Genomic DNA, 27934 nt, shown 5'->3' with positions numbered 1-27934 from the left:
TACAATCACGAACTTTTGCACAAACCTGGCAAGGCAAACGTGGTTGCCGATGCATTGAGTAGACCCTTGCAAACGCATGAGAACTTAATGCAATGACAGAAACCGTGCACAGTAGTTTCAGCTCTCCCGAAAAATTAATACCTATGGCAGAAGAACCAATAAATGTGTTCAAAAATCAAATACTGCTATCCCTGGGAGAAAAATCCCACAAATTCGAAATTGTTTTTCCTACATACCACAGACACACTATTAAAGAACCAACATTCAATTCTGAAAATTTGCTAAAAATTCTAAAAGAAAGACTAAACTCTTCCGTTATAAATGGAATCTATACCGACGAAGAAACCTTAGGCAAACTTCAAGAAGTGTACCCACTTTTTAATAATTTCAAGACCAGATACTCTAATAAAATAGTTACAGACCTGACAGATGAAAATGACCAAGAAAATGCAATTTTATTAGAACATAAGAGAGCACACCGCAATAGTAACGAGAACAAACAGCAATTGTTAACAGCAATTGTTAGAAAAAGTATACTTTCCACAAATGAGGGCTAAAATCATTAAAATAACAAAAGAATGTCAGATTTGCAAGGAACAGAAATACGAAAGGCACCCTAATAAGCCCGCGCTACAAAACACACCAATTCCACAATACCCAGGGCAAATTATCCACGTCGACTTTTACCTCACTTGTAAACAGGTAGACCTCACAGCAATAGATAAGTTTTCCAAATTCGCACAGGCGAAAATAGTCAATTCACGTGCAACTCAAGACATTAAACATCCCCTGAAAGAATCTTTAATAAATTTCGGTATCCCAGAAATAGTGATAATCGACAATGCGACATAATGCGAATGCTGCAAGACGAGTTCAATATAAAGGTCTATAAAGCACCACCCTACCACAGTTCAGCCAACGGTCAGATCGAACGCTTTCATTCAACTCTTTCAGAAATTATCAGATGCCAAAAAGCTGAAAAATTACAAAATTCATTAAACGACCTCATAGAAAGATCTGTTATCAAATATACAAATACAAATAGGAGACCGGTTGATTTAATCTTTGGCAGAAAAGTATCAATTGACTCTAAATTAGATAGAAAGACAAAAAATTACGGACAAAATTAAGCTCACGCAGGAAAAAGATTTAGCTCATCATAACAAAAGTAGAGATGAGGTATTACCCTGGAAAAGAGATATTCGTACAAAATAACAGAAGATTAGGTACCAAGTTGTCAGCCAAATACAAAAAAGAAATTGTCAAAGAAAACAGGAACACAACAGTACTAGCAGAAAGTGGAAGAATTATTTACAAAAAACTCATAAGAAATTAAATACCCCATTTACAGAGCCCTTCTGACAGTGTGCGCTGTCACAATGACTACAGGGCTCGCCAAGGTACAAACAGGGACATTTAGATTGAACCATATTATTGACATAGAAGAATATGAAATGACCATTGATAAAATCAACCACACGGCATTTATGAAATTAAAAACTTACAACCCAATTCTACCATTCATAACATAAGAAATCAGGATTGCAAAAAATTTAATTAATAGCTTAAAGGTTAGGAATATTAGGAAAAGACATATAGATTTAATAGGCAGTGCTTGGAAATGGCTGGCTGGATCACCGGATAGCAGAGGTTTTGAAATAATTCAGGAAAAAACAAGAGAGAACGCTATAGTCGAGTTCCCCGACTATCTGATACCCGTTACTCAGCTAGTGGAAGGGAGAAGGAGAGTCTTAAACACAGTTTTTGGCGGTTTGTAGGCGTTATAGTGGGCGTGGCAGAACGTTTTTTGGCAAATCGATAGAAATTTACAAGACCAATATAAAAATGAAAAAATATCAAAACATTTTTCAAAAGTGTGGGCGTATCAGCTTTGGGCGGTTTGAGGGCGTTAGAGTGGGCGTGGCAAAAAGTTTTTTGGTTAATCAATAGAAAATTACAAGACTAATACAAAAATGAAAAAATTTCAAAACATTTTTCAAAAGTGTGGGCGTGGCAGTTTTGGGCGGTTTGTGGGCGTTAGAGTGGGCGTGGTAACATGAATCGACAAACTTGCGCTGCGTCTATGTCTCTGGAGTCTGTATGCTTAATCTCAACTTTCTAGCTTTTGTAGTTCCTGAGATCACAGCGTTCATACGGACGGACAGACAGACGAAGAGACGGACAGACGGACAGACGGACATGGTCATATCGACTCGGCTATTGGTCCTGATCAAGAACATATATATTTTATATGGTCGGAAACGCTTCCTTCTGCCTGTTACATACTTTTCAACGAAGCTAGTATACCCTTTTACTCTACGAGTAACGGGTATAAAAATCCCTGTAACCGATACCAAGTTATGTGAAACAAGTTTAATTAAACCAATAAAAATTGGTCAATTTGTCAACAAGGTGTAAGGAAAAATTATTCGCAAAAATTGCAAAATGTAATAAATACAATGAAATAACGATTTGTAAACATAAAAATATGATAGACATTAGTAACTCTTCATGCCTTCCAAACCTCCTAAAAAGTCGCCCTGCCACCTGCACTAAAATCAACAATCAACACATCCCTACCATCGATGAAATTGCACCCGGAGTTATACTACTAAATAAATTTAGCGGCGAGATATCAGTCAATGCAACAACGTCAACGCTTAATGGGTCATTTGTCATTAATTTCAGCAATACAACAATAGAAATTGATGACCAAGTCTTCACGAATAGGTACTCCGTACACCACCAACCTATGCCGGCAATTCTCCAAACTAAAATGGTCAAGGAACTTAATGTCAACAATACCAAAACCTTGGAGCTGCTAAAAACAACCTCACACACAGCTGATATATTGATGGGCTGTGTCATATTCACCGGAGTCGTTCTAATAACGATCCGCATCTTGATTAGGAGGGTCGCAAAATTCCGTGTCAACCCAAACACCGAAGACGAACAGATCAACGACCGCAACGAGTGGAGACACTCGATTTTAAAGGTGGAGGAGTTAACACCAGAGGAATTTAAAACAACAAATAGCCAAAGCTTGCACGCGCATCCGGCCATGCAGCTGCAATAACAGAAAATTGCAGGATCAGCGTCTGGAGCGCTTCCCGCTGGAGCGCTGACGGCAACCAAAAGCACCGACGCGGGCAGAGGCAGCGACGGAGTTGACACCGATGCAGGCAGAGGCAGCGACGGAGTTGGCGGCATAAATATCACCAAAAATTTTAAACCCACTTCAGTTCCAATTTTTATTCAAATAAAACCGGACCTCGAGTCTGAATTACCTTCTTGTGAAACAATTAATTAATGTTTTATTTAACTTATACAATGTCGAATTCAGCTATACCTCAAAGAAAAGAAACTCTCCGAATGGGCACTCTTCATGCACAGGTACCAGATTATAAACCCAAATTGCATCAGTTTCAAGCCTACACCGAACGAACACATAAAGGAATGCGCGACCTTCACCCGCTTACGCATCGGGCACACACAATCCACACACCAACACATACTGACGGGAACGGTGCGACCAACTGGCCAACTATGCGGGGACGAGCTCACCGTTGACCATATTCTGGACTCCTGCAGTCGATTGCGCTCAATTAGATCTCTAATATTTGGTACACATAGTCCCTCAAATTGTTTATATAACCCCTCTTTTGAAAATATCTTAAAAATTAACAAATTTGTCCAAAAAGCTAACTGTATTATATAAAGTAATAACCCACAAGTATCTAGTAGCTAGTACTCATTAAATTTATTAGGTTTAGTATTGTATACTGGATTTAATTTTGTTAAATAAATAAATAAATAAAATTTAAATTATCTTCATTAGCACTAAGTATAGTTGCGTCTGCGCTGTTTGCGACTTCGCCAACCATGACTTCTTCTATCTTTGTGCGGGAAAAAGCATCCGCGATATAGTTTTCTTTGCCTGGAAGATATTTTATTTTATAATCGATTTGATTTTTCACCTTTGTAATTTCATGTTCGGCTCTTTGATATTATTGGGCCATACCAATGGCTTGTGATCACTCATTATTTCATATGGCCTGCCAAATAAGTATGACCTGAAATATTTTGTCGCCCAAACTATAGCTAACAATTCCTTTTCAATAGTAACATGGTTGATTTTGTGTTCGTTCAGCGTTCTGCTGGCATAACAAACGGGCTTATGGTTCTGTGATAGCACTGCACCAATAGCAACATTACTCGCGTCAGTTGTTAGAGGGCTTTACAAAATCAGGGTAGATTAATATCGGATGTGAAACCTTTGATCAAAACCGTTAATCTTTCAAATTATTCAATGTGGTCTTTACATTTGATATCTATAACAGCACCTTTCTTTAGTTTGAGGGTCATGAGTTTAACTATTTTGGCAAAGTTAGGAATGAACTTGCGATAGAATCCACATAATCCCAAAAATTATTTTATCTGTTTAGGTGTCTTAGGTAACGGAAAATTTGTGATTGCATTAGTTTTGTTTGGGTTCGGTTTAATGCCATTTGTTGTGACAATATGTCCCAGGAATTCTTTTCTAATGAATTCACATTTGTCTAGCTGCAACTTCAAGTTGGCGTCTCTCAGTTTCTCAAAGACTTTCCTTAGAGATAAAATATGTTCCCCAATGAAGTGGAGTAGATAATAATAATATCGTCCGTATCTTAAAAAAGATTATTCATACATCTCTGAAAAGTAGCTGGAGCATCCTTTAGTCCAAAAGGCATACGTGTATATTCGTAATGCCCATGCTTAGTTGAAAAAGCAGTTTTTGCAATAGAATTTTCGTCCATCTGGATTTGGAGAAAACCCTTAGCTAGATCATTGGTGGTAAAATATTGGCATCTACCCAATTTATCCAATATCTCATCCATTCGAGAAATGGGAAATTTTTCATTAACAGTTATCTCGTTTAGATTCCTGTAATCAACTACCAACCTAAATTTTTGTTTCCCAGAGGCGTCTGCCTTCTTAGGGACCACCCAAATAGGAGAACAATAAGGGGACTTCGATTTCCCTTCTTCTATCATTTCTTGGTCAACACATTGGGGGTACTTATAGGGTTTACGGTATACTGGGTCTGGATGACATGTTTAATAGTACTGGTGAAGGTCACATTTTCGCCTTCCTTGTACTGAATGTCTCTATATTCGTATAGAACCTTCTTTAAACATGCAATTTCCTTTACGTTTAGATGTTCGAGTCTGTACTCGTTGCATTCGCGTAACTCATTGTTGATCGCGAAGTTGACTATATCGTTGTCAATGGACATGGGATCGATATGTGTTACATCATCCACTGTGTCACTAACAACTTTGAAAGTGAGGCATTTTGGTAATGCGGTCTCCTTTTTCTGTTCTTGATGCTTTGGTTTAAGGCACTTAGGTGCGGTCTTAACTTTTGGCATCTTTGGATTGATTTCCTCCACTGGAGCAGAATCATCCTTTTGCTGTGGGTCGAGGTATTTAGATGCGGTCTCGCCCTTCTTTTCTCAATAAAAAAACTTAAAGGTTAATGAACCTAGAGTAACCTTCTCGTTATCATAATCTATCTTAGCTTTCGTATCCTCTAGATACTTTCGACCTAACAGGAAATCATAATTGTCGGAAAATTTGTGGATATAGAATTTCCGAACAGACGGACATACTCAAGTGGGCTTCATTATTATGCGTTTCTTTAATTTTATAGCCACTTTAATGGTATAAACTGTTAGATCTTCTTCTTTTTCTTCTAAATTTTAAAAATTTTAATGCAGCCGCCAAAACTGTGCAGTTGACTAATTTTATACTCTTTATATTGTAAGCCGAAATAGTCATTAATAGCAGTTGGGATGCCAAAGTGCATCACACTCTCTCTCTCTCTTTGTTATCTACTCTCTGTTTGTTATCTACCTACTTTAAGCTCGGACGCTGCATTTCGGCTGTCTGTCCCGCCAATTGTCACTTCATCGTTTTTCGGCAAAGACTCAACTTGTGATTTCGATATAGCTCTTGGTCGGCCCTAGCTGCCAGTATAATAAACAAAATATTCGCAACAGCTATTGAAAAAGCTCAAACGCTAAACAATATTGATTTATGAGCCTGTGTCGATCATTCCCTTGTAAATTTTGTTATGATAACCTATTCGCACATGGGGACTGGTACGTCCTCCTGTGTCACTTGAGTGTCCGAGGCAGTTTGATGAAAATTTACATCCATTCTGCTTTGGCCACTTTGACTCTCGCGTTGCCTTTTTACAGGCACCTTACCGTTAGTATTATTTGAGGTTGAAGGTTGGAAATTAAGGGAATTGTTAAGAGGATTTAAGAGGTTTTGTTGGCCTTGTGTTAACTCAGTGCAATAATGTTAATGTTAATAATGTTAATGTGTAATAATTTTCCCTTTGACTAACCGGTATGGTACGAGTGGAATACTGACTTTGAATTGTCGTACTTTGTTTCGAATTTTGAGGTTGCGTATTATTATTCTGATTCGTTCCAGGATAATAATTTCTGTAACTGTGATTTCTATTATTGTAATATCTTTGATTATTGCTTTGACTATGATTTCCCCTGTTCCTGCGTCTGTTCCCTTCTGATCTATTAGAACGCTGATTTTCTGGACTGGCGTCATAGAGGCCAGTTTTAATTAATAAATAGTATCAATATCTTTGCGTGCCAATGACATAAAAATTCCATTCGGTAATTTTCGATCTATTACAGATTTAACAGTTCTTTTGAACATTTCAGTGTAATTTGATTTATCGACAGGGTCGCTTTCTAATTCTAACTTGTCAAACATAATCCAATATTGTGATTCGAGCTTCTCGATGAACTTACAGATGCTTCCGGGGTATGATGTATCCTCCAGTTGTCTTATAAGTGTTATGTAGGGCCTGTGATCCTTAAATGCCATCGCCAAGGCCGTCTTAGTTTCCAGCCATCTATTTACTCTTTCTTGGGTCACGACCTCCAATGCTGCATCCACTAGTAATCGTTTTACTGCTCCGTAGATACCATGTGCTTGTCTGGCATCTTGGGTATGGTATAAGTTAAGTAGCTGCTCGATCTGGTTAACAAACCCAGACAGCTTGCTAGGTGTGCCATCGTAGTAGTTCAGTTCTCTAATTTGATTTAATAATTGATTTAGGTGGGTTTCCGAAAGTTGCGGAATTGCCATGGTGTATTTGTATAAGTTTCTGGATACACGGAGTATATTTTAAATTTGGTTTTAAATTACGGAATGAAAAATTTTAATTAATTTTGTTTCCGACCGCACGGGATTTTAAAATTATTTTGCAAATGTTACTGACCACATGGGTTTTTTTTCTTTTACTACTTTCACGTAAATTCTTTTGCGGATCTCAAAATAATTTTAGAATCACTGTTTTAATTCGCCGATCCTGGATAGCTAGTTGTATAGCGTATCCTTCAATGGATCAGTACCGTACTAAAAGGACTCTTTATTTAAAAGTTCCTATAGACTGCGCCTGTAGGCCTGAATGATTACAATATTTTTATTTGAGAAGAACACCGACCGATTATAGGTAGGCCTCAAACAGAACTCTGATAATTACTCTGATTTGATTGACGTTCAAGCCTCGGTTTCGAGCTTTTCTAATATGGACTTTAGACTTTAGGGTTCTGATCAAATGAAGAGAGAAAGCTTTGGAGTTGCTGACTTTAATTGTCTTTGCATTTCTCTTGGATTCAAGTGCATTCGCTCTTGGATACAAGTGCTCTTAGATTCTTATCATTTTGTTTATTGAAATCTAATACTTCTGTTTTTTCGGGATTGCGAGACCGAGCTTTGAACGTGAGAACGTGACGATGATGCGAGGGCTTAAGCAAGGAATGTTTAAATTAGGCAACGGATAGTTAGTCTACCAGTGGGTGACTTATCAGGTATCTGGTATCTGTTGGGTACATCCAGAGTAGTGTGGGGTGTGTTTGTGTGTACATGTTGTATGTGTTAGTGTGCAGGCATGTGCTCAAGTCTTAGGGACTTATGGATATGTCACTATATTTATGTATGTTTATTATTTTTAAAAACGAAGTAAACACCCCATTATCGGGCCTCCCAGATTGTGTTAAAACAGTTGTATTAAACTTGTATGCCACATTCTGGTATTTCCGATGTTTTTATTTTGATTCCAACCCCAAGCTGCAAACATCACAACACAATTTTTATCTGTATTGATACATTTTATATTATAAATTTATATCTCTAGTCATTAAGAACATGAAGTACTTTAAAAAGAAAAGATTTCTTATTAGGATAGTCTAACAAAAGAGCCTTTGATATTTCTGTAAGATTATAATTTAGCTCGCTTTGCTTTTGAGATATCTGTTGAACTGTCAACTCAGAACGAAGTATTACTTGCTGTGATTTTAATGAATTGAGCTTTTTATAAGCTTTTGCTTTCATCTGTTTTCGTATTATTTGCTCCAGGTTAGCATGTTTAGCCAACACTCCTTCTTCTATTCGATCCTGAATGTTGGCATCCTCCTTAATTATATCGTTAAGATCTGTCTGAATTCTACGAAGCATATAAATCATACGTTCAATTTTATTAACGTCATCAATTAATTGCTTTTCCGATAAAAATGTTATTTCATTACTTATCAGCTTAGTCCTATTGTGAACTTCATCAAGTCTTACCTGAATTTGAGAAGCATTTTTTATCTGCTTAAATTTTGTTTGTAAGTGCTCCTTGACGGATGCATTGACAAAGATTTGTTCACGATGCATAACGCAATGCTCTAGATCTAAAACAAGACTTTCCTGGGCTCGTTTAAGTTGACTATATCTTATATTCATGCGGTGTATTTCAGTTTTCATCAGACCTATTTCACCTTTAACAGAGCGCTCTTTTTTCGCCCATTTAATAGTTTCTTCAAGCATTTTGTATTTTGTTTCCCATGATAGTGTTTCCCTGTGGTTATCTATTACAAAATCTTTGTAAAGTTCAATTTCGTTTTGTAGCTCAATAATTTTTCCTTCCAATTTTAGAATTTTAAGCTCTGTAATCTACGAAAAAATACTATTATTTATAAATCAAATTAGTAGGCCGAAAAGTATACCTTTAGTTTTTGAGTTTGCTCAGACTGTTCGTGGTCGAATTCACTCTCCTCTACATCATGGTAAATCCTCTTTTTATATATTTTGTCGTTAAGTAGTTCCAATTTCGATGTAAATTTTTTAATAAATATTTCTAACTCCTTTGCTTTTCTATATGATATTTCCAGCTCTTGGTCACTTTTTAATGACTTTTGTCTAATAATAGATAGTTCTAAAATGAGAAGAAAATAAATTATAAGTTGATTGAAAATTACAGAACGAGCTTGAGTTCTTCTGCTACTTCGTCAACCACCCGTACTTGGGTGCCTACAGCATGTACCTTTTTATATTGTATATAAATATTACCCCCATCTTAACGAGTTGTGGAACTATGAAAGTAAATAGAACAACGGTTTTATAAAAATATATTTAACGTGCATATTTATATTTTATAATTTGACAAGCGTCGATTATTTACAAATATTTGCAAAGAAGAAAGTTCCACAATCTATTTGGCATATCGGTATATATTCCGCCATGGGAATTCGGTAGTACACCTTTACCAAATTAAGCATTGAGAAGACTTTCCCACTATGTAGCTGTTCGGTGAAGTCGTGGGTGCAATCGGATAGTGATTTGGTATCGTAATCAAGTTGAGCTTACGATAATCGCCGCATGCTCTCCAGCCACCGTCTTGTTGGTGACCATGAGGAGTGGGCTGGACGAAGGACTTTTGGATATATGCCTTGCTCGATCAGAAAGTTGATTTCCTTTTACGCAGTTGCAAGTTAATCTCCGGATAGGCGTCTTGGTCAGTCAGAAACGGGTGTCCCATATGTCTCGAAATTTAGAAATACCCTGCACAGTAGAAACGGATGTTTGATTCGCCTGTGCTTTGATGGAGGTACGATCGGTGACGTGCAAACGCTGCCGTTTGCCGTTTCCCGTGGAAGAGCTGACTGAACTGATGGATTGCTGCTGCTGTCCTGTCCTCTAGTTTAACGGCGTAGAGCGTGCGCAGGGTGGTCGGCATTTATTTGCGTTGTTACGAAAGCGTTTGTGGTAGAAACAAAGATTTTCCTGCGCAAGGTAGTCGGCATTTATTTGCGTTGTTACTAAAGCGTTTGTGGTAGAAACAAAGATTTTCCTGTGCTCATGAAGTCTGTTAAACGGAATTATCGGTCTGACGCCACGTCTGATAAAGCATATGAGCTGCGTGACCGGGTGCGTGATTGGATGCGCTTGACATCCTAACGTACTTTCAAAGTCTGCAGGGGAAACTGCGCAGATAGCCGGATTCGCAGGAGAAACAATAGTTGGATATACCGATGGCACATGCTAACGTCCTAACGGCTTCGAGCATTTTGTCTGCGATCTTCGCAAGCTTGTCCAAGTCCGTCTTATGCCATACGGGGAGCAGCGGACGAATGGAAGCTAGCATCTTAATTATGCTTTCGTCGCATATTTGCTAAGATTAAGCGGCAAATATGCCGGTGGCACCTTTTCCTTGAAGTAGTCGTCGCAGTTTGGATTCGGGCGACTCAACGAACTTCTGCAGCAAGCTTGTTTTGATTGCTGCGTACTTGTTATCTGCCGGTGGACGAGTGACCAAATCCTCCACAGCTAAAACCACATCTTCCTCCAAATGAAGTGTCACCAAGTCGAACTTGTCAGTGTCGTCGACAATGTGGTGCAAACGGTATGATCGCTTTCGTCGTTGAAATTCAGGCGTCTTCTTTGTAAATTTTGCAAATTGTAACGGTTGTTGCGCGTTGACTTGAGTCAACGTATGTGTGTGAGTGTGCGGGCACTTGAATTTCACAATAGAACGAAAAATTGTGTTCAAATTTTCGCACAATTTACACTAGTCGGGGTCACAACTATGGCGATTCTAGTTATCTAAATAATATAACTTTTTATACCCGTTACTCGTAGAGTAAAATTGTATAAAAGTATGTATTACGCAGAACGAAACGATATAAAGCATATTGATATGACAATCCAAAATGTATACAAAAAAGGAAAGAAACTTTGTATGCCCATAAACGTTAAGTTACATACAAACATATGTGGGATTGGTGAAAGTTAGTATAATTAGGCAGCCTAGATGTATTGAGAGTGTATTTCATCAGCCAGATCCTAACAGCATTGCCAACAGTCTCTCTCTCCCATGGTGTCCCTTAAACAATATGTTTGGGTAAGACGCTGTAGAATGTTTAACGAGGTCAGTCGATGCGTTCATTAGTGCGAGAGTTAGTTTTTTCATTTTACAATTATCGTTTATATGGGTAATGTTCACAACCAAACTTTAGACGTGTCATGTTCTCCCGACTTGCAAAATTTTTTTTGACACTCCCACTCCAATGCCCAAAGCTGCCACGCCCACACTTTTGTAAAATGTTTTGATATTTTTTTTATTTTTTTGTTAGTAATGTCAATTTCTATAGATCTGCAGAAAAACTTTTTGCCCGCCCACTCTAACGCCCACAAACCGCCAAAAATTGTGAATGTTGAAGAGCCTCCTTCGCACTTTCACTAGCTGAGTAACGGGTATCAGATAGTCGGAGAACTATAGCGTTCTCTCTTGTTTTATTTTACGAGATTCAACCAGTTGAATGACCTTAAAACGTAGGAACCAACAGTGGCAACGAACATAACATGAAAGCATAACAGAAATGATAAATTACAACTTGGAATAATAGTTTAGATAAGTAGACTAGTTCAAAGGTATCCTGGATGACGCCTCTTCATTCTTTCCCTGGTCGTCAGGTTAGTCAGTAAAGCCGCTAGGTGGTTGGTGTGGGGTTAAAGCCGATCGTTGTAGCGACTTGAATGCCAATTAATCTGCTCTCTAACTGTGTAACTAAATACATGTAACTGAAGTCTGCATGTTACATCTAAAATTTCTAGCTTTTATAGTTCACAAGAAATCGATGTTTAATACCCCGATCGAATATATTTATAAACTTATATACATATATATATTTACCTTATATATGGTCAACATACATTTACATACATAAGAGCTTGTGGGGAACCAGGATGGAAATTTACAAGATTATTAAAAATATGAAAAAAAGATAAAAAGGTTTTTCAAAATTGTGGGCGTGACAGGCTTGGGCGGCTTGTTGGTTGGCACTTTTTGTTGTGAACCGATTGTACCGATATTACCGACGCGATTTGCGAAAGTTCTTTAGCGGATGATGATTGAAGAATTGAATAGGGTTTCTATCGCATCAACAATGTTTCATCCTACCGGCTGCGCCACTTACGTAGTTACTATTTTCTTGAGTCAAATAAATGATCCGTCTGTAACGAAGACAAAGATCAACGCTGAAGCCAAGTATAAATTAAAACACGAACGATTTCGGTGAGCGTCTTTATTTTAAAACTGTCAGCTTAAGACTGAATGTACAGAGTTTTGATCGGCTCGAAGTGAGTCGCGAGAAACGGAAATATGTTTGTCAGCATTTTTATTTATTTGTGTTTAAGTGCATGCAAAAAGAATGATGAAGTTATACAACAATCATGCGCTTTACTTTTTTGTGGATTCAAGTTTCGTTACGTTATGCTGTGTATTTATGCACGCGCAAGATTGTATGCGCGTTGTTTTTGTTAGGTTTAAGTTTATGTAAGCATAATATGAGAAGCATATTATGCTACTTCCCTCCCCTTAAAAGGAAGCTTATGCTTCTATTGGGGTTGACGTATATAATCTTGGTAATGCAGTTGGGTTTGTATCCTGTGTTTCCATAATTGTTTTTGTTGTTTTTAGTTTTAAGTAGATACAAACTATACAAAATGTGAGGCTAATGAGTGATACAATAATAGAGACTGTAATATTATTATTTGATATTAGTTTTACAATGTCCTTATGTTCTATTGGTTTTATTTTTATTAGTTCAATGGGTGTGTACAATGGGGTTAGATTTATTTCGGGATTTAGCTGGTTTTCGTTTAATGTTATCTTTCCTATTTTAATTTTACATTGTTTTATTGTTATTATTTTATTGCCGTTAATTGTTACATTTTTATTTATTTCTTGGCAATCTTGTTCTATAATAGTATTCTTTATGTTCCAAGTAAGGATATTGTTTGGTTCAACGTATTTAATTATCTGGTTAACTGTTGTGGGGACAAAATTGCAAATTGGTTTAGTTCTTTTTATAATGTTCTTAATACATTCGTTACTTATTTCTTTACTATTTTGATTATAAATTTTTCCATTTTCTTCAAAATAAGTATCTTTTTCGTTGTGATCGAGTTGGTACCCGTTATTATCTGGGTAAGGTATTATGTTAATTGTGTGGACAGTTTTTTGCTTAATGGGGATATGTGCTATGATAAGTATTTGGTTAGTACTAATCCAGGTTGATGTTTTAATTTGTAAGATGTTACTGTTGTCAACGTTCTCTAGTCTGTCGTAATTGAGTAATTTGGGATTAAATAGTCCTAGTCGTGAAAGTTGCATTCCCATTGCAATGTCTTCTATATACTCGGTAAATTGGATAAGTTCGTATATTAACTGTTCTCTGTTACTATGTTCGTCTAAGAATTCTTTTGTTCTTTGTATGTTTCTGTTAATGAGTTGAATTATGTCATTTATTTCATGTAGATTTATTGAACTTGTTGCTACTGATTCTAATTGTTTTTCAATCTTTGTTCGGTCATTGTTATCTAATGTTCCAAATAAATATTTAAACGCTGATCCTACTATGTTGATTAGTCCTCGTTTCTGTCTATTTGTCTGGTGTAAAGTTATTCCGCTAAGTTCTCTTCGCATTTTATTGTACAAAAGGTCAATTTGGGGAATATTAGTGTAGTTAGTTATCTTATTGTTAAAATAGTGGGTTAGGTTATCTATATCGGAAAGGTTTACGCGAAGACAATGATGTTCGTATTCTGAAGGGATTTGAATCGATTTATCGGAAAATAGGAGGTATCCGTGGTTAGTGTCAATGTTGTTGATTTGAAGTTGTTGGGTTTGGCATAATTTTGTAGACGTGAGGAGGAGTATTATGATGAACCAGGGGCCTGCAGAATGGGAAGTTCATTAATTTTTTTCTGTTTTTTAAATTGAGTTTTGTAGTAATGTGTCTCTCTATTCCTATTGGTGATTTTATAATGGTCTTCGTCAGTTTGTTCGACGTTTTTTGTTAATTTAAAAGGGTTTTCTAATTTTCCTTTTTGTAATGGTCCCTTTCTGTATCTAGTGTCAACATTGTATTCGGTTCTGTTTTTGTTTATTTCGTTAATTCTAACTTCCTTATCGTGTTGTGTATCTAGAATTGGTTGTCCGGCATAAATGAATATGTGAGCGGGGGTTTGTCCAGTAGTGTCGTGTTTGGTCTTGTGATTGTAGATGTAAAGGATTGTTTCTATTTTACTTAACTTGGTCTCGTTGTCGTCAGAATTTTTTATGATGCGAATTTTTTCATTTATAGTCTTGTGTAGCCTCTCTATGTCAGCGACACCTGTTTTCGTAGTGTTAAGTTGTAATTCTACGTCTTCGGTTTCGAGCCAACGTTTAAGGGCTAGGCTGGAGAATGCGCCGTCTCTGTCTGCTTTAAGAAGTCTAGGTTTCTCCAACTGATTAAATATACGCATTAAGGCGTTTTTACATTCTATCCAGTCCTTTGTCTTTATCTGTTCGAGAGTGGCGAATTTGGAGTAAACATCGATACAGCTCAAATAGTGATTCCCTTCAGAAGAATAGATATCTATTACAAACTTATCGCGGCAATGTTCGGGTTTAGGGGTAATTTTCATTGGCATTTTTGTATTGCGGTGTTCTGTCTTGGCTAAGTTACAAACTTGACATTCATTGATTATATTTTGAATAAGGAGTTGGCTATTAGGAAAGTAGTAAGTTTCGCTAAAGAGTTTTACAGTTTTTTGAATTCCTGGGTGTAATAACTTTTCGTGTGTTTTTAGGATTAATTCTTTGAATTTTGCATAAGTAGGAATGTTTTTTAATAAGACGAGACTTCGGAAAATCTTTGTACACTTTGGATTCATGGTTTCTGTGTACGCGCTTTGAATCACTTCAAAGTCTGCATCGCTTTCGATGTAAAGGGCGCTATTCTTCGAACAAAAGTGGTTGAGTAAGTATTGTTTGGCTGTTTCGAAGGTCATTTCTGCATAGGAGATACGTACTATTTGTTTCTTGAAATAGGTTTCATATTCTGTATTATTATTGGGGCCTTTCGAAAAAATGATTTGTCTTTTATGGTAGTTTATTGCTTTTTCAGATAGTCCTATTAGTCCGCTACTATCTTCTTCCGTGCTATGTTGCGTGGATTCTCCGAAAAATGTCTGTTCTATTTTGGTTCTAGACAGTGCGTCCGCGACATGGTTTTCTTTCCCTTTGATGTACCTTATGTCGAAGTCGTACTCCGATAGTCTAATCTTCCATCTAGTTAACTTGGAGTTAGGCTCTTTTAGTTTGTGTAGCCAGCACAATGGTTGATGGCCAGAAGCTACTTCGAAGTGTCGCCCTAATAGATAATGTCTGAAAGTTTTGGTTGCCCAAACTATTGCTAATAATTCCTTTTCTATAGCGCTGTAATTGATTTCATGTTCATTTAGTGTTCTGCTGATGTAACTAATAGGGTGTCCGTCTTGTGATAAAACAGCTCCTAAAGCTACATTGCTGGCATCTGTTGTCAATGTAAATTTCCTCTCGAAATTCGGTAATTTTAGGATCGGATCTTCAGAGATTAATAATTTTAACTTTTGGAATGCTTCTAAGTATTCTAAACTGTTTATATCTATTGTTGCTCCTTTCTTTAGGCACTTGGTCAGGGGTTTGGCAATGTCTGAAAAGTTAGGTATAAATTTCCTATAATATCCTGTAAGTCCTAAAAAGGCTTTAATTTCTTTAGTTTTTCTTGGTAACGGATATTTAACTATAGCTTTGATTTTATCCGGGTTTGGTTTAATCCCGTCTTTAGTAATAACATGTCCTAAGAAAGTTGTCTCTTGTTTTAAGAACTCGCATTTATCTAGTTGTAATTTTAAGTTTGCCTGTGATAATTTTTCGAAAACAGCTTGTAAGGCTTGAAGATGTTCTTCTAAAGATGTGGAGAAAACTATGATGTCGTCTAGGTATACTAGACAGCATTTATTTAAAAGTGGACGGAGTAAATTGTTCATGCATCTTTGAAATGTAGCGGGGGCATTTTTAAGCCCAAATGGCATTCGTGTGTACTCGTAGTGTCCATATTTTGTAGAGAAGGCAGTTTTGGCTATTGACTCTGAGTCCATTTCTATTTGATGAAAGCCCTTTGCAAGATCTATTGTTGTGAAATAATTTGACCTCCCCAGTTTCCCTAATATTTCATCTATGTTTGGTATGGGGTATCTGTCGTTTATTGTTATTTCGTTCAATTTCCTATAATCTATTACGATGCGAAGCTTCTGCTGTCCAGAAGCATCTAGTTTTTTAGGTACGACCCAAATGGGGCTACAGTATGGTGAATTACTTTCTCGGATAATGTCCTGTTCTAACATATCCTGGATCTGTTTTTCTACTTCCTTTTCATATGTCTGTTGGAAACTATAAACTTTAGAGTAAACGGGGATATTGTGTGTGGTGTTAATAATATGTTTTTCTTGGTTTGTGAACGTGAGCTTGTCACCTTCGCGAAATTGGATGTCTTGGTATTTTGTCAGTAGATTGGTTAGTTTTAGTTTTTCTTCTACGTTAAGGTGTTCTAATCGGAACAAGTTCTCCTGAAGTGTGGAGGTTTCTAAGTAAGTGGGGTCTTGTGGAAATGAAGTGTCCATTTGAAGATGGTTCTGTTCTGTAATGTTGTTACCGTCTTTTATCTTGTATATTTTGTTAAATAGAGTGGCAGTTTTCTTTTTATAGTCGATTATTGCTTTGGCTTCGGACAACAATTTGCGTCCAATCAGCATGTCATAATGATCTGAGAACTGGTGGATCAAGAACTCTTGGGCAATAGGGAAGTAGTTGTTAGGTGGTATATTCGTAAGTTCATTAATTATTAACGGGCCATTACTGGTGTGGATTAGGTAATTGGTTTCTTGTGTTGGTGTTTGAAAAATATTTCGCGTGAGCATATTTATCGTAGATCCTGTATCAATTAGACATTTCAATTCGGTATTATTATGTTTGATCGTTATATATTGGCTTGATCCGGGGCTACTAGCCGAAAATTTTCTGCTTGTTCGGGGTCGTCTGGTTCGTTGTCATTTGTTGTCGGTGTCTCCTTTTCTGTTGTTTCTGAATTGTCATAGTTCTGTTCAGGGGGACATTGAATTAATTCTGGGGTATAGTTCGATTGATAGGGATAAGGCTGAGGTTGAAAATATTCTGGATAGTAGGGATAATAGTAATTATAGTTATAAGGATATTCGGGTTGATTAGACGATACTTCCTGGTATCTTATCTCTTCTGTGCTCATTTTAGACTGTTCGCTGTCTGATGGTCTCTGTCTTTTTATTGGGTTATTAGTCCGTACGTTTCCGGTTTGTGGATATGTTGTAGGCATGTGAGTGTGGCTAGGTCCAAAGCGATTTTGGTCAAAAATATTTTGTCGGTTAAAAGCTGTGTTTGGTCTGGGTGCTTGTGTCAGAGGTATGTTAGGTTGTGGGTAGATAGGTCTATTTTGATATTGAGGTATCGGATTTGTGTTAAACCTGGGTACATGAGAATATGCTTGGTGATAGGGTTGATAGACGTTGTTATAGAATGGTTGGAAGGGTGCAAGGGGTCTGGTTTGATAGCTCATTTGCCTGTTTTGGGGAGTGTTTGTTACTTTGTTTGGAATTGAAGTTGGCTTTATATTATCTTTACTTGAGGTTGGTGCCTCGTAAAGACCTTTTTCTTGTAATATGTTTATTAATGATCTCAGGTTTGGAATATTACAGTTAATTATTCTGAGATAAATGTGGCTTGGAAGTTTTTGAATTAGATTTTCGATGCTGGTTTGTATTAATCTAGTATATAGAGTGGTTTCAGTAATATTGTTTTCTAGTTCTAATTTACTTATAAGTATCTGCCGTTTTCTTTCGGCTTCTTCAAGGAAATGACGAATGTTACCTCGATATTGTGTGTTCCTGAATTCCTCTAGAAGTTGGTGGTTCGGTGCTTGGGGCTTGTAGTTAAGTATAAGTTGAGTCCTGAGTTCACTCCAGTTGCTGAGGTTGGTCACTCCGAGGGCGCGGATAACATCGCCACTGATGTTCCGTTCGATGTGTCCAAAGATTATTAACTTCTGCCTTTCATCTGTAGTCTGATAAAGAGCCAAGATGAAGTCGATGCGACTGATGAAAGTGTACAAGGTGTTAGGATCTCCGTTGAAAACCTCGATTGCGTGTATTTGTCTTTCGACTTGAATCATATTCGAGTCAGACAGTTCTATTTGTGTTGGCGCTGCTACTGCCATTGTGGTTTGTTGGCTTTGAATTTTGATTAATGTTTGTGTATTTGCTGTTGGTTTATTTGTCGGTTCGTAACTTGGGTAGGGTTTCTTGTAGTTCGCTCACTTATTATTATAATATTTCACTTAGTTGCACTGTTCATTCGTTATAATTCGTTTTAGTTGTAATTGAGTTTATTTAGTCTTCATTTAATTTAGCTGTTATTATTATGGTTCACTTAGTTGTAAATAAGTTTATTTAGTTTTCACTAAGTTACACTGTTATTATTATTTTTCGTTTATTTCTGGTTAAGTTTATTTTTCGCTTAGGTTAACTGTTGTTATTGTAGTTCACTTAGTTGTATTTACGTTTATTTGGTTTTCACTTAGTTTAGCTGTTATTATTTGTTGCACACTTTGCTATTTCGCTTTGTTTTGAGTAACCTTTTGTGGATTTACTACTCAGCGAATTCAAAGGCGTCTTCTTAAAATTTTTATAATTTTAAGTTGTTTCACGTTCACAATCACTTTGTGGGATTAGGTACACCGTTGGTTGGCACTTTTTGTTGAGAACCGATTGTACCGATATTACCGACGCGATTTGCGAAAGTTCTTTAGCGGATGATGATTGAAGAATTGAATAGGGTTTCTATCGCATCAACAATGTTTCATCCTACCGGCTGCGCCACTTACGTAGTTACTATTTTCTTGAGTCAAATAAATGATCCATCTGTAACGAAGACAAAGATCAACGCTGAAGCCAAGTATAAATTAAAACACGAACGATTTCGGTGAGCGTCTTTATTTTAAAACTGTCAGCTTAAGACTGAATGTACAGAGTTTTGATCGGCTCGAAGTGAGTCGCGAGAAACGGAAATATGTTTGTCAGCATTTTTATTTATTTGTGTTTAAGTGCATGCAAAAAGAATGATGAAGTTATACAACAATCATGCGCTTTACTTTTTTGTGGATTCAAGTTTCGTTACGTTATGCTGTGTATTTATGCACGCGCAAGATTGTATGCGCGTTGTTTTTGTTAGGTTTAAGTTTATGTAAGCATAATATGAGAAGCATATTATGCTACTATATATATATTTACCTTATATATGGTCAACATACATTTACATACATAAGAGCTTGTGGGGAACCAGGATGGAAATTTACAAGATTATTAAAAATATGAAAAAAAGATAAAAAGGTTTTTCAAAATTGTGGGCGTGACAGGCTTGGGCGGCTTGTGGGCGTCAAATCCTGCGCTGCGTCTATGTCTCTGGAGTCTGTATGCTTAGTCTCAACTTTCTAGTTCCTTTTGTAGTTCCTGAGATCTCAGCGTTCATACGGACGGACATGGCCATATCGACAAGGCTATTGATCGTGATCAAGAATATATATACTTTATATGGTCGGAAACGCTTTCTTCTGCCTGTTACATACTTTTCAACGAATCTAGTATACCCTTTTACTCTACGTGTAACGGGTATAAATATCACAACAATCAAAGAAAAGGTTTCCATAGCACTCAGATGATTAGTATTCCCCAAAAACGTGCCCGAGACTTAGAATCAGATCAGCAACGCAAGCCCAAGACAATGCACACATTCGAGAATTTTTAGAAAATATCTTCGGAAGAAATACCACAGAAATAAAATTCAAAATGCATAATAAAATATTGATATATGTTCAATCATAAACTAAATAACGGTTAACTTCTGAAATTATCCAATCAAAAATAATCATACAAAATTTGAAACAATTGAATAAATATATGAGTTTAGTATTCCAAAACACTTTTCGACTAAACAAATATATTTTTTTAAAAAAATTTTCAAATCATTATGACGTTATGACAAAATTAACTTTATGAATAATAGTAAATAGATATTAATTACCGATGGTAAATATAGCTGAAAAATGTAATTAACCTTGCTCAAAAGTAGATAATGACTAATATATAATATTTATGCCTTGCATATTCATACGAGAACATGTAACATACAACGAATGTTATTGATATGCGAGCAGATGGTAGTGTGAGATAGCAGAAGATTGCACGTGCTTGGTCCGGTTCGGTAGATGGGTAAGAGAGAAGCTGCTTTCGCAAAGGCTCGCGAAACCGATTCTATTTAGTAATTATATGCATTCGCGTGCAGCGGTAGGGAAAAAAAGAAAGGAAGGGACTATGGAAACCTTTTCTTTGATTGTTGTGATATTTATACCCGTTACACGTAGAGTAAAAGGATATACTAGATTCGTTGAAAAGTATGTAACAAGCAGAAGGAAGGGTTTCTGACCATATTAAGTCTGTCCGTCTGTTCGTCTCACAATGGCGCAAAAGATACAGATACTATACAAAAATTAAATTTTTGATGACAACGGATCGTTCGCGTTCGATAGGCAATAGTTCAAAGGGGTTGAATCCAAAAAATGATTAAAATCGGTTCAGTATGTTCACATGTTCAAAGTTGAACCTTTTTTGGGTTGCAAAAGAAGCAGGTGTTTTTTATAAAAAATTCGGACTTTGTGGTCGATTTTTAGCATAGCTCGCAAATAACTGTCAACCGTTTTTCATTTTGCGGTCTGCACTCGAACACAACCGAAGAAGACGATGCGCGTGTGTCTCGCTCTGAACAGAACTTTTCGTTTCACTTCGTTTTGGTTTTCGGTCAACTGTTCTCAGTCGCGTGGTTCTTGTTATGCTCACTCAGCAAAAACTCAAAGAGAGCGAGCCAACTGAACGCTCGCTCGTTGAGGGTCAGCAGAAGAGCGAAAGACTCGTCGTAAACGGTCTTTTGTCTTCAGTGCCTTTTAAACAAAGCTTAGCAAACATTTTAACATGTTTATTAGATGTAAACATTAGATTTATTACTTATTCAGTATTAAGCTTTACAACTAGTAGCGAATTAACATTTTCTGCACTTTAAGAGCTTCGTCGCTCGCTTAAAACGTAATGAAGCGCTGAAAAGGCCCTCTCAACAGACACCTGAGTCGCCGGTGTAGCCAGTACAACGTGTGCGAGCGCATTCAGGTGTGGCGACTGCAGCTTAATATCAGTAAAATATCAGTAAAATCCACAAGCACGTGTGACTTACAAGTTGACTGATAATTAGCATGTACATACACAAATGCAAATGCATTCGCTCGTTGCAAAACGGTCAGCGAATAAGCAGAGCAAAAGGGAAACACGAAATTGGTTTTTGGTTGAGCACAGACCATTCGTTCAAGAGACACTGGTGAACGGTTCTTGTCTGATTTTTTGCGCAAGTGGTGCGCACAAAACAGTTTTTTGGTGACTGTTATTTGCGGGCTCTGATTTTTCGATAAAATATGTAACCGACCGGCTTGGTTATGGTCTCTATGGAAAGGGTCATCAAATCTCTGTAAAACCAAGGTAGAATAAATGTATAGTATTTTTTGCACATGCAGGCATACCTGTTTTACCGAAATACTAATTTTCACCTGTTTCACCTGTGCGTATGATGTGTTGTTCTTGAATATGTTCTTTATCATAATCAAACAAGATCGGGTCCCCCGACGACCCACCACGAATTTCCCAGGCAAAATATACTTTTAACTCAGCGTAAAGAACGCGCGGCTTAGTGCAAATTCAGCTACAAGCGCAGTCGCTCCGCAGTACAAAATTGTATGGCGGGCATAAATTTTTTCCTGTATTGGCGGCTTGTTTTTCAATCCCTGACTTTGTAATAATTTTAAATGAATAAAAATTTTTTTCTTAAAATTTATTTATTTTTTGTTTTTAAAACATTAAATATGTACCATATTAGCATTTTCGGAGAAAACAAATGAAAAGTATTGGTCGAAATTGGATGAAAATTGAGAAAACTGCCTCCAAAAAAATTAATTTTGGAGTATAAATACTACTAATTATCACACCATATTGTATGACAACTTAATCGAAAGGTACTAAAATTACCTTTCATTAAAAATAATTATGAAAATATCTCAACTGGTTCAAGAGTTATGATTTTTGTAACCCAAAAGTATCTAAGGCGCCACTATGCGTCTATCCGTATGTATGTATGTATTTTACGGCAAATCGCCGGAGTAGCTGTGTCTTTGTTTCTAAAGTGCTCGCTTAGAACTGAATACAAAGAATATGGAAAATATGAATTTACCCTAGCTCCAATGCATCATGCCATAAGCTTATGGTCGGCAAGCATTTCTCAGACTCAGCATTTATGCAGCACAGTTCGGTACCCCGGATACTGGGTGTCCGATTGCCGCTGCTGCCTGTTCTTAGCGCGAAGCGCTGAACTCAGTTGGGGCGCATCAGCATTTTTTATCTGAAGCTACTTAGTTGCTAGGGTATTTATAAATGTAAACTATATAGATTCTGACATAAATATTTGGTAGCTCTATTAGTTGTTAACTACTCCGCCCTCAAATCATGACCGTCCTCGGTTATATGAAGCTTATCGATGGTTTGTTGTATTTCGACGGAGGTTTGCCTTTTCCTTAATGCCAAAAAGAGGATGAGTGAACCAATCAGACCAACGTTCAGGATTACTCCAGCCACGAACCAAAGTTTAGGGAAGCCCGCGGCGTCAACCTCGCCCTTGAACCCTTGGATAAAGCGCAGATTTTCGTTGTTCATGCGGTGTAGCAAGGGCATGCTCAGTACCGGGTGGTGGCCGACGATGTTAAGTAGTGGTGATCTCACTACACCAGGCTGCTTGTCTATTGATTTTCGGAGATTTACGAACTCCGTTCCCTTGATGGTAGCTGACCGTTCGAAGGTTATCAGCTGCGTTCCTTTGACGAGCACCTCTGGGCCGCCGTCTATAGGCATTACTGCCCTCAGGTGGCTGGGTTGAGTGTGGCACTGAAAAAAGGTGTCTTCTTCACATTCTGATACATCTGACCCTGACTCTAGGATAGGCTATTAGTATATGGATAATGTTATCGGACTGAAGAGCCCTAATCTTAGAGGCTTCTAATAAACTAACTATTGGGGTGTATTGTTCAATGAGTGATTTCAGATAGGCATGATCAAGGATAGTGGGATTTATTATGTTAGCCTTAGCCAATGTTACAGTGAGAATTAAAATTTGTATCTCTGTTGTCAGCATTCTATTTCTCGCGTCCGGGGTTCCTGCGACTACCTTTAGAGCTGTACCCAAAAAGTCTAAACTTCTCGCAATTCGGTGGTGTATTTTTAAAAAGGACAACAAGTTTCTGAGATGATCTATAGATTGATATATTAATTGTATATATATATATCAACAATTAACAATTTGCGCATATGCGACTGTGGAAAAGACTCGGACAATTTTTCTGTCTCATCTTTCATGCTAATAAACTCGGATATATTGCTCGAGTGCCTCAAGCAGTCACGTTGTTCAAACACCAATACATCACCATCTATGACGGGAATGTATTTGGCGTGAGAGAAGTCGGTAATCCGTGCATTTGTCACTGCCAGGGTGATGAGCGTTATGAAGGCGAACCTGCAATCCAAACGTAGAATGAGACCACGGCGTATTTTCTTAAATCTGGCTTACTATCTAGAAATATGGTATAAGCAAATAAAAGTGGGAATATTTATTTGATATCCTTATGTCCCTCCCCTTAATGAGAACAGACGTTCCCAGGTCTACCTGCACTGTTTGTTCTGTGCACAACGGGGTAAGCTTGTTTCCTTTTATTGTTTTTGACAAAAACCTCATCTCCTACCTCAAAAACACGGTTTTGCCTAGCTGGGTTGCATCTTTTGATGTTATTTTTCTGGGCCTTTATCAGCTTGTCTTTAATGCCTAGGCAGCGATCATCGGATCCCGAGTGGAGGATCTCAACCGGTTTCTCCTGAGTGACCGAATGTAGGGTCTTATTGTATTCTATCGTTGCCCTCAAGATTAATTCTGTCGTATCGCTAATTTTCTTGTCTAGTTTTAGACACCTGGCGATTTCTGACAAGGTGTTTCCCCGAGCTCCTGTTTCTTAGGGTGCCTGTCATATTTGGCTTTGGTGCATATTTTGCAATTTGCAACCACTTCTTTTGCTAGGCTGCTTATTTTGGGGAAATAGTAATCGCGGAGGATTTGCTTGGTATTCTCCTGAGCTGCCCTGTGTGCACGATTGTGTTCTGTCGTGACAATTTCCAACTGCTCATTTCGATTGGTAACATCTATTACAATATCTTTACAGTATCGAAACTGCGTAGCCGGGAAATGGGCAATTAAGTCGGGTTGAAAGCTTGCCAGGGTGGGTAGATCGCAGTGTATAGCATTCATCGGGGTTCACGACCTCCTTTAGCATTCCCAATATGGTGCTTTTGTCAGCGAAATTGATAAAGTGGCGAGTTTTACTATGAAACAACACCAAGCTTCGCTTTAGACAGAAACGTGCTTCTTCTAAAACAATTTGATTTCTGAAGCAGTTCACTGGTTGGTCTGTCGCTTCGACCGTGTAGAACAGTGACAGTTCGCTGTGAATAGTTGCAGCGTCTGACGGAGGCTCACTTTGTAAGGCATTAACGTTCTGCCTGGGAAGAGCGTCCGCCACATGGTTGTCTTTTCCCGGTTTGTAGTGGATTTTTGCGTTGTGATCATCAATATACGCTTTCCATCTTTTTATTTTCGGATTTGGATTCTGATTGGATACCGCGAATGTCAACGTTTGATGGCCCGTATAAATGTTATTATCGCGAGTGCCATCCAGGTAGTGTTGTAACTTGCCTAAGGCCCACACTATGGCCAACAATTCTCTTTGTGGCGTAGTGTGACTCATTGTGATAGGTCTTTTATCTTGCGATAGGACTGCACCGATACCGTTCGCGGAAGCATCCGTCGTTAGATCAAATGGCTTCCTGAAATCAGGGTATCTGAGAATTACATCCTCAGAAACCAAAACGTTTCTCAGCCTCTCGAATGCATCTCTCTGCAAATCACCGAACTCGATGGGAGTCTTCCTGGACATGTGCTTGCTGATGGAGCCATTTTCTCCTTTTATTAAGCTTGTCAACGGCCTCGCGATCGCCGCAAAGTCTTTAACGAAGCAACGGTAATAACTGGCTAGACCCAAAAATGACCTTAGCTCATACAAATTTGTAGGCTCTGGGTATTCCTTTATGGTCTTAACCTTTTCTGGGTCGGTTTTTGCATCTCCATTGGTGACAATATATCCAAGATACTCAACGCTTTGCTTAAAAAAGTGCGTCTTCTCGTTGGATACCTTCATGTTGGCATCACACAGTTTTTTAAGACCCAATCTAAAAAATAAAAAATAATGAGGTCATCTACGTAAACATAGCATGATTTGTCAATCTGTTCCCGTAAGACGTCGTCGATCGCTCTTTGGAAGATGCTTCCAGCATTCTTCAACCCAAGCGGTAATCGACAAAATTCGTATTTTTCGCCGTTCACCGAAAAGGAGGTCTTTTCACAGTCATGTTCGGCCAAGTATATCTGGTGGTAGGCGGTAGTCTAACGTTATGAAGTACTTGGCTTTTCCTAAGTTTTCCAGTATCATGGGGATGTTTGGCATTGGGTACTTATCAGCGATGGTTTTTTCGTTAAGTTTCCTAAAGTCTATAACCAAACGCTTATTTTTGTTCCCCAGTTCATCATGGCCTTTTTTGCCATGCTGGATTGTTGTACGGTGACCTTGAGCTTCTAATAATGACGTTCTGCAGTAAGTCAGCGATTTCTCGCTTAACAAACTCAGATACACCCATGGGGTGCGGGTATAATTTGGAATATACCAACAAAAGAAGTATTAAACGGCAGTGCCTCGTTAGAGGCTGAACCTTCGTGCGAACGGTTTTGGTTTTTTCGCTGCCCATAAGTGTATGTCTTTTCTTCCAGAGCCCTTGCATACGTGGCCGCGAAGGCGGTGCGCTCCATGCTTGCTTCGGATTCCCTAGCCAAAGCCAAGGATGAGGGTAAATCTTTGGGCTGAGCTGGTAACACTATGGCCCTCAAGGGTTTCCTGAGCCCCGAAACGAACGCGTGGAGGGCATCATTTCTAACCTCATTATTGAACAATGCGGCGCTATCCGGTTCATGTGTCATAACGACTTTGTTCGTCACCAGTGTTAGTCGCTTTTCTACCTCGTCGTAATATTGCATCAAGGTAAGCTCACCTTGCCTAACCGTTTCAAGACCCTGCCTAAGGACACGCAACGACGTTTTGTCAGCGTATGTGCAGTCCAGTCGAGCAATAATGGCATCAAAATTTAGTACGGTGTTATGGGACACCAGAAGCGCTCTCGCTACCCCCCTGATTTTGTTTCTTATGATTGTGACAGCCTGGTAGTGTGTCTCGCTCTCATCGTATGACCTGAAAATTTCATAGGCGTCCACGGCTGATTGCCGCCACGCCACATAATCGTCCCATAATGGTCCCCCTCAAACTCGGGAATGGACTTTATTATGTCGAGTTTTAAGTCACATTTAACGTCTGGCTTAAAGCCAATTCTCTTATATGCTTCTACCTGCGGCGCTTCCACGCTTAAGTTCTGCATCTGTTCTCTAACCTGATTTAGTTGGGTCTGAAATGACTCCATCAGCCTAGTCTCCTGCTGAGCTAGGGCCTGGTTAACGGCTCCTTGTATGATCGCCTGCAACTGAGCAGCGTCCATGTCTGTATTATTGTTAGTTGTCGAGCGAAGAACTTGTTGTTCAAAATCCCACCCGTCGTCACTATCGTATTCTACCTTTACTTCTCTGTATTCTTCGCACATGTATTTTTTCCGAGCACGGTTTCGGTTTCCTAGAGGCGGCGCTATTTACGTGCGCGAAGAATAGAAATAATAATTTCATTTATTATGTAGAATTACTTTCAGTAAAGTAAAGTAAAGTATCTCAATGTAACTTTGTGTATGCAATGGGAAATGATATCTGATAAAAGTATGCAACAATATCTCACTGTAACTTGGAGTATGCAACGGAGTTGTTCTCTTTTATTTATTTAAAATCCAATTATTAAAGGCTGCCGACTTGAACATGCACTAATCAAACTTACATGGTTTAAGATACTCTGGGTTCCTAATAATAGTTGGGCGCCAATTATGTTAATCCTATGCTCCTGTATTCCTCCTTTACGGGTGGTCCCGGTAAATTGTAAATTGCAATTGCAAAATGTGATATTTTTTCATTTTTTTATTGGTCTTGTAAATTTCCATCGAAACTTTTTGCCACGCCCACAAACCACCTAAAGTTGCCACGTTCACACTTTTGAAAAGTGTTTTGATATTTTTGTATTCTTGTATTATTCTTGTAAATTTCTATAGATTTGCTAAAAAACTTTTTGGCACGCCCACAAACCGCCGAAACTTGCCACGCACACACTTTTGAAAAATGTTTTGAAATTTTTTCATTTTTGTATTAGCCTTGTAAATTTCTATCGATTTGAAAAAAAAACATTTTTGCCACGCACACTCTAACGCCCACAAACCGCCAAAAACTGTCAGTGTTGAAAACTCTCTCCTGCACTTCCACTAGCTAGAGGAATTGCCTTTTTTGAAATACATCACGTGATTCACGTTTCCGG

At 38.0% G+C, this 27934-nt stretch overlaps 1 protein-coding gene across 7 annotated transcripts in view; it reads right to left on the bottom strand.

Moving 5' to 3' along the window:
- Positions 1-27934, bottom strand: part of LOC26536310 (coiled-coil domain-containing protein 40) — an 84910-nt gene that overhangs the window by 26867 nt on the left and 30109 nt on the right. For 2 of the 7 annotated variants that reach the window (XM_015189794.3, XM_039371847.2), the window contains 2 exons: positions 9065-9273; positions 8085-9011 (listed from right to left, as the gene is read on the bottom strand). The exons of 1 other annotated variant lie outside the window; for it this stretch is intronic. In XM_015189794.3, the coding sequence (XP_015045280.1) occupies positions 8208-9011; positions 9065-9273 (1013 nt within the window). In that variant the 3' untranslated portion in view covers positions 8085-8207. Of the gene's footprint in view, positions 1-8084; positions 9012-9064; positions 9274-19125; positions 19158-27934 lie in introns of those variants that run through there. 4 more of the 7 variants (XM_039371844.1, XM_039371846.2, XM_039371845.2 and 1 more) reach the window with 4 other exon arrangements.

The sequence above is a fragment of the Drosophila yakuba genome, chromosome 2L (assembly GCF_016746365.2).
Source record: "Drosophila yakuba strain Tai18E2 chromosome 2L, Prin_Dyak_Tai18E2_2.1, whole genome shotgun sequence".
Taxonomy (NCBI): Eukaryota; Metazoa; Arthropoda; class Insecta; order Diptera; family Drosophilidae; genus Drosophila; species Drosophila yakuba.
Note: the sequence above shows the minus strand (reverse complement) of the source record. Positions and strands in the feature narration are given on the sequence as shown.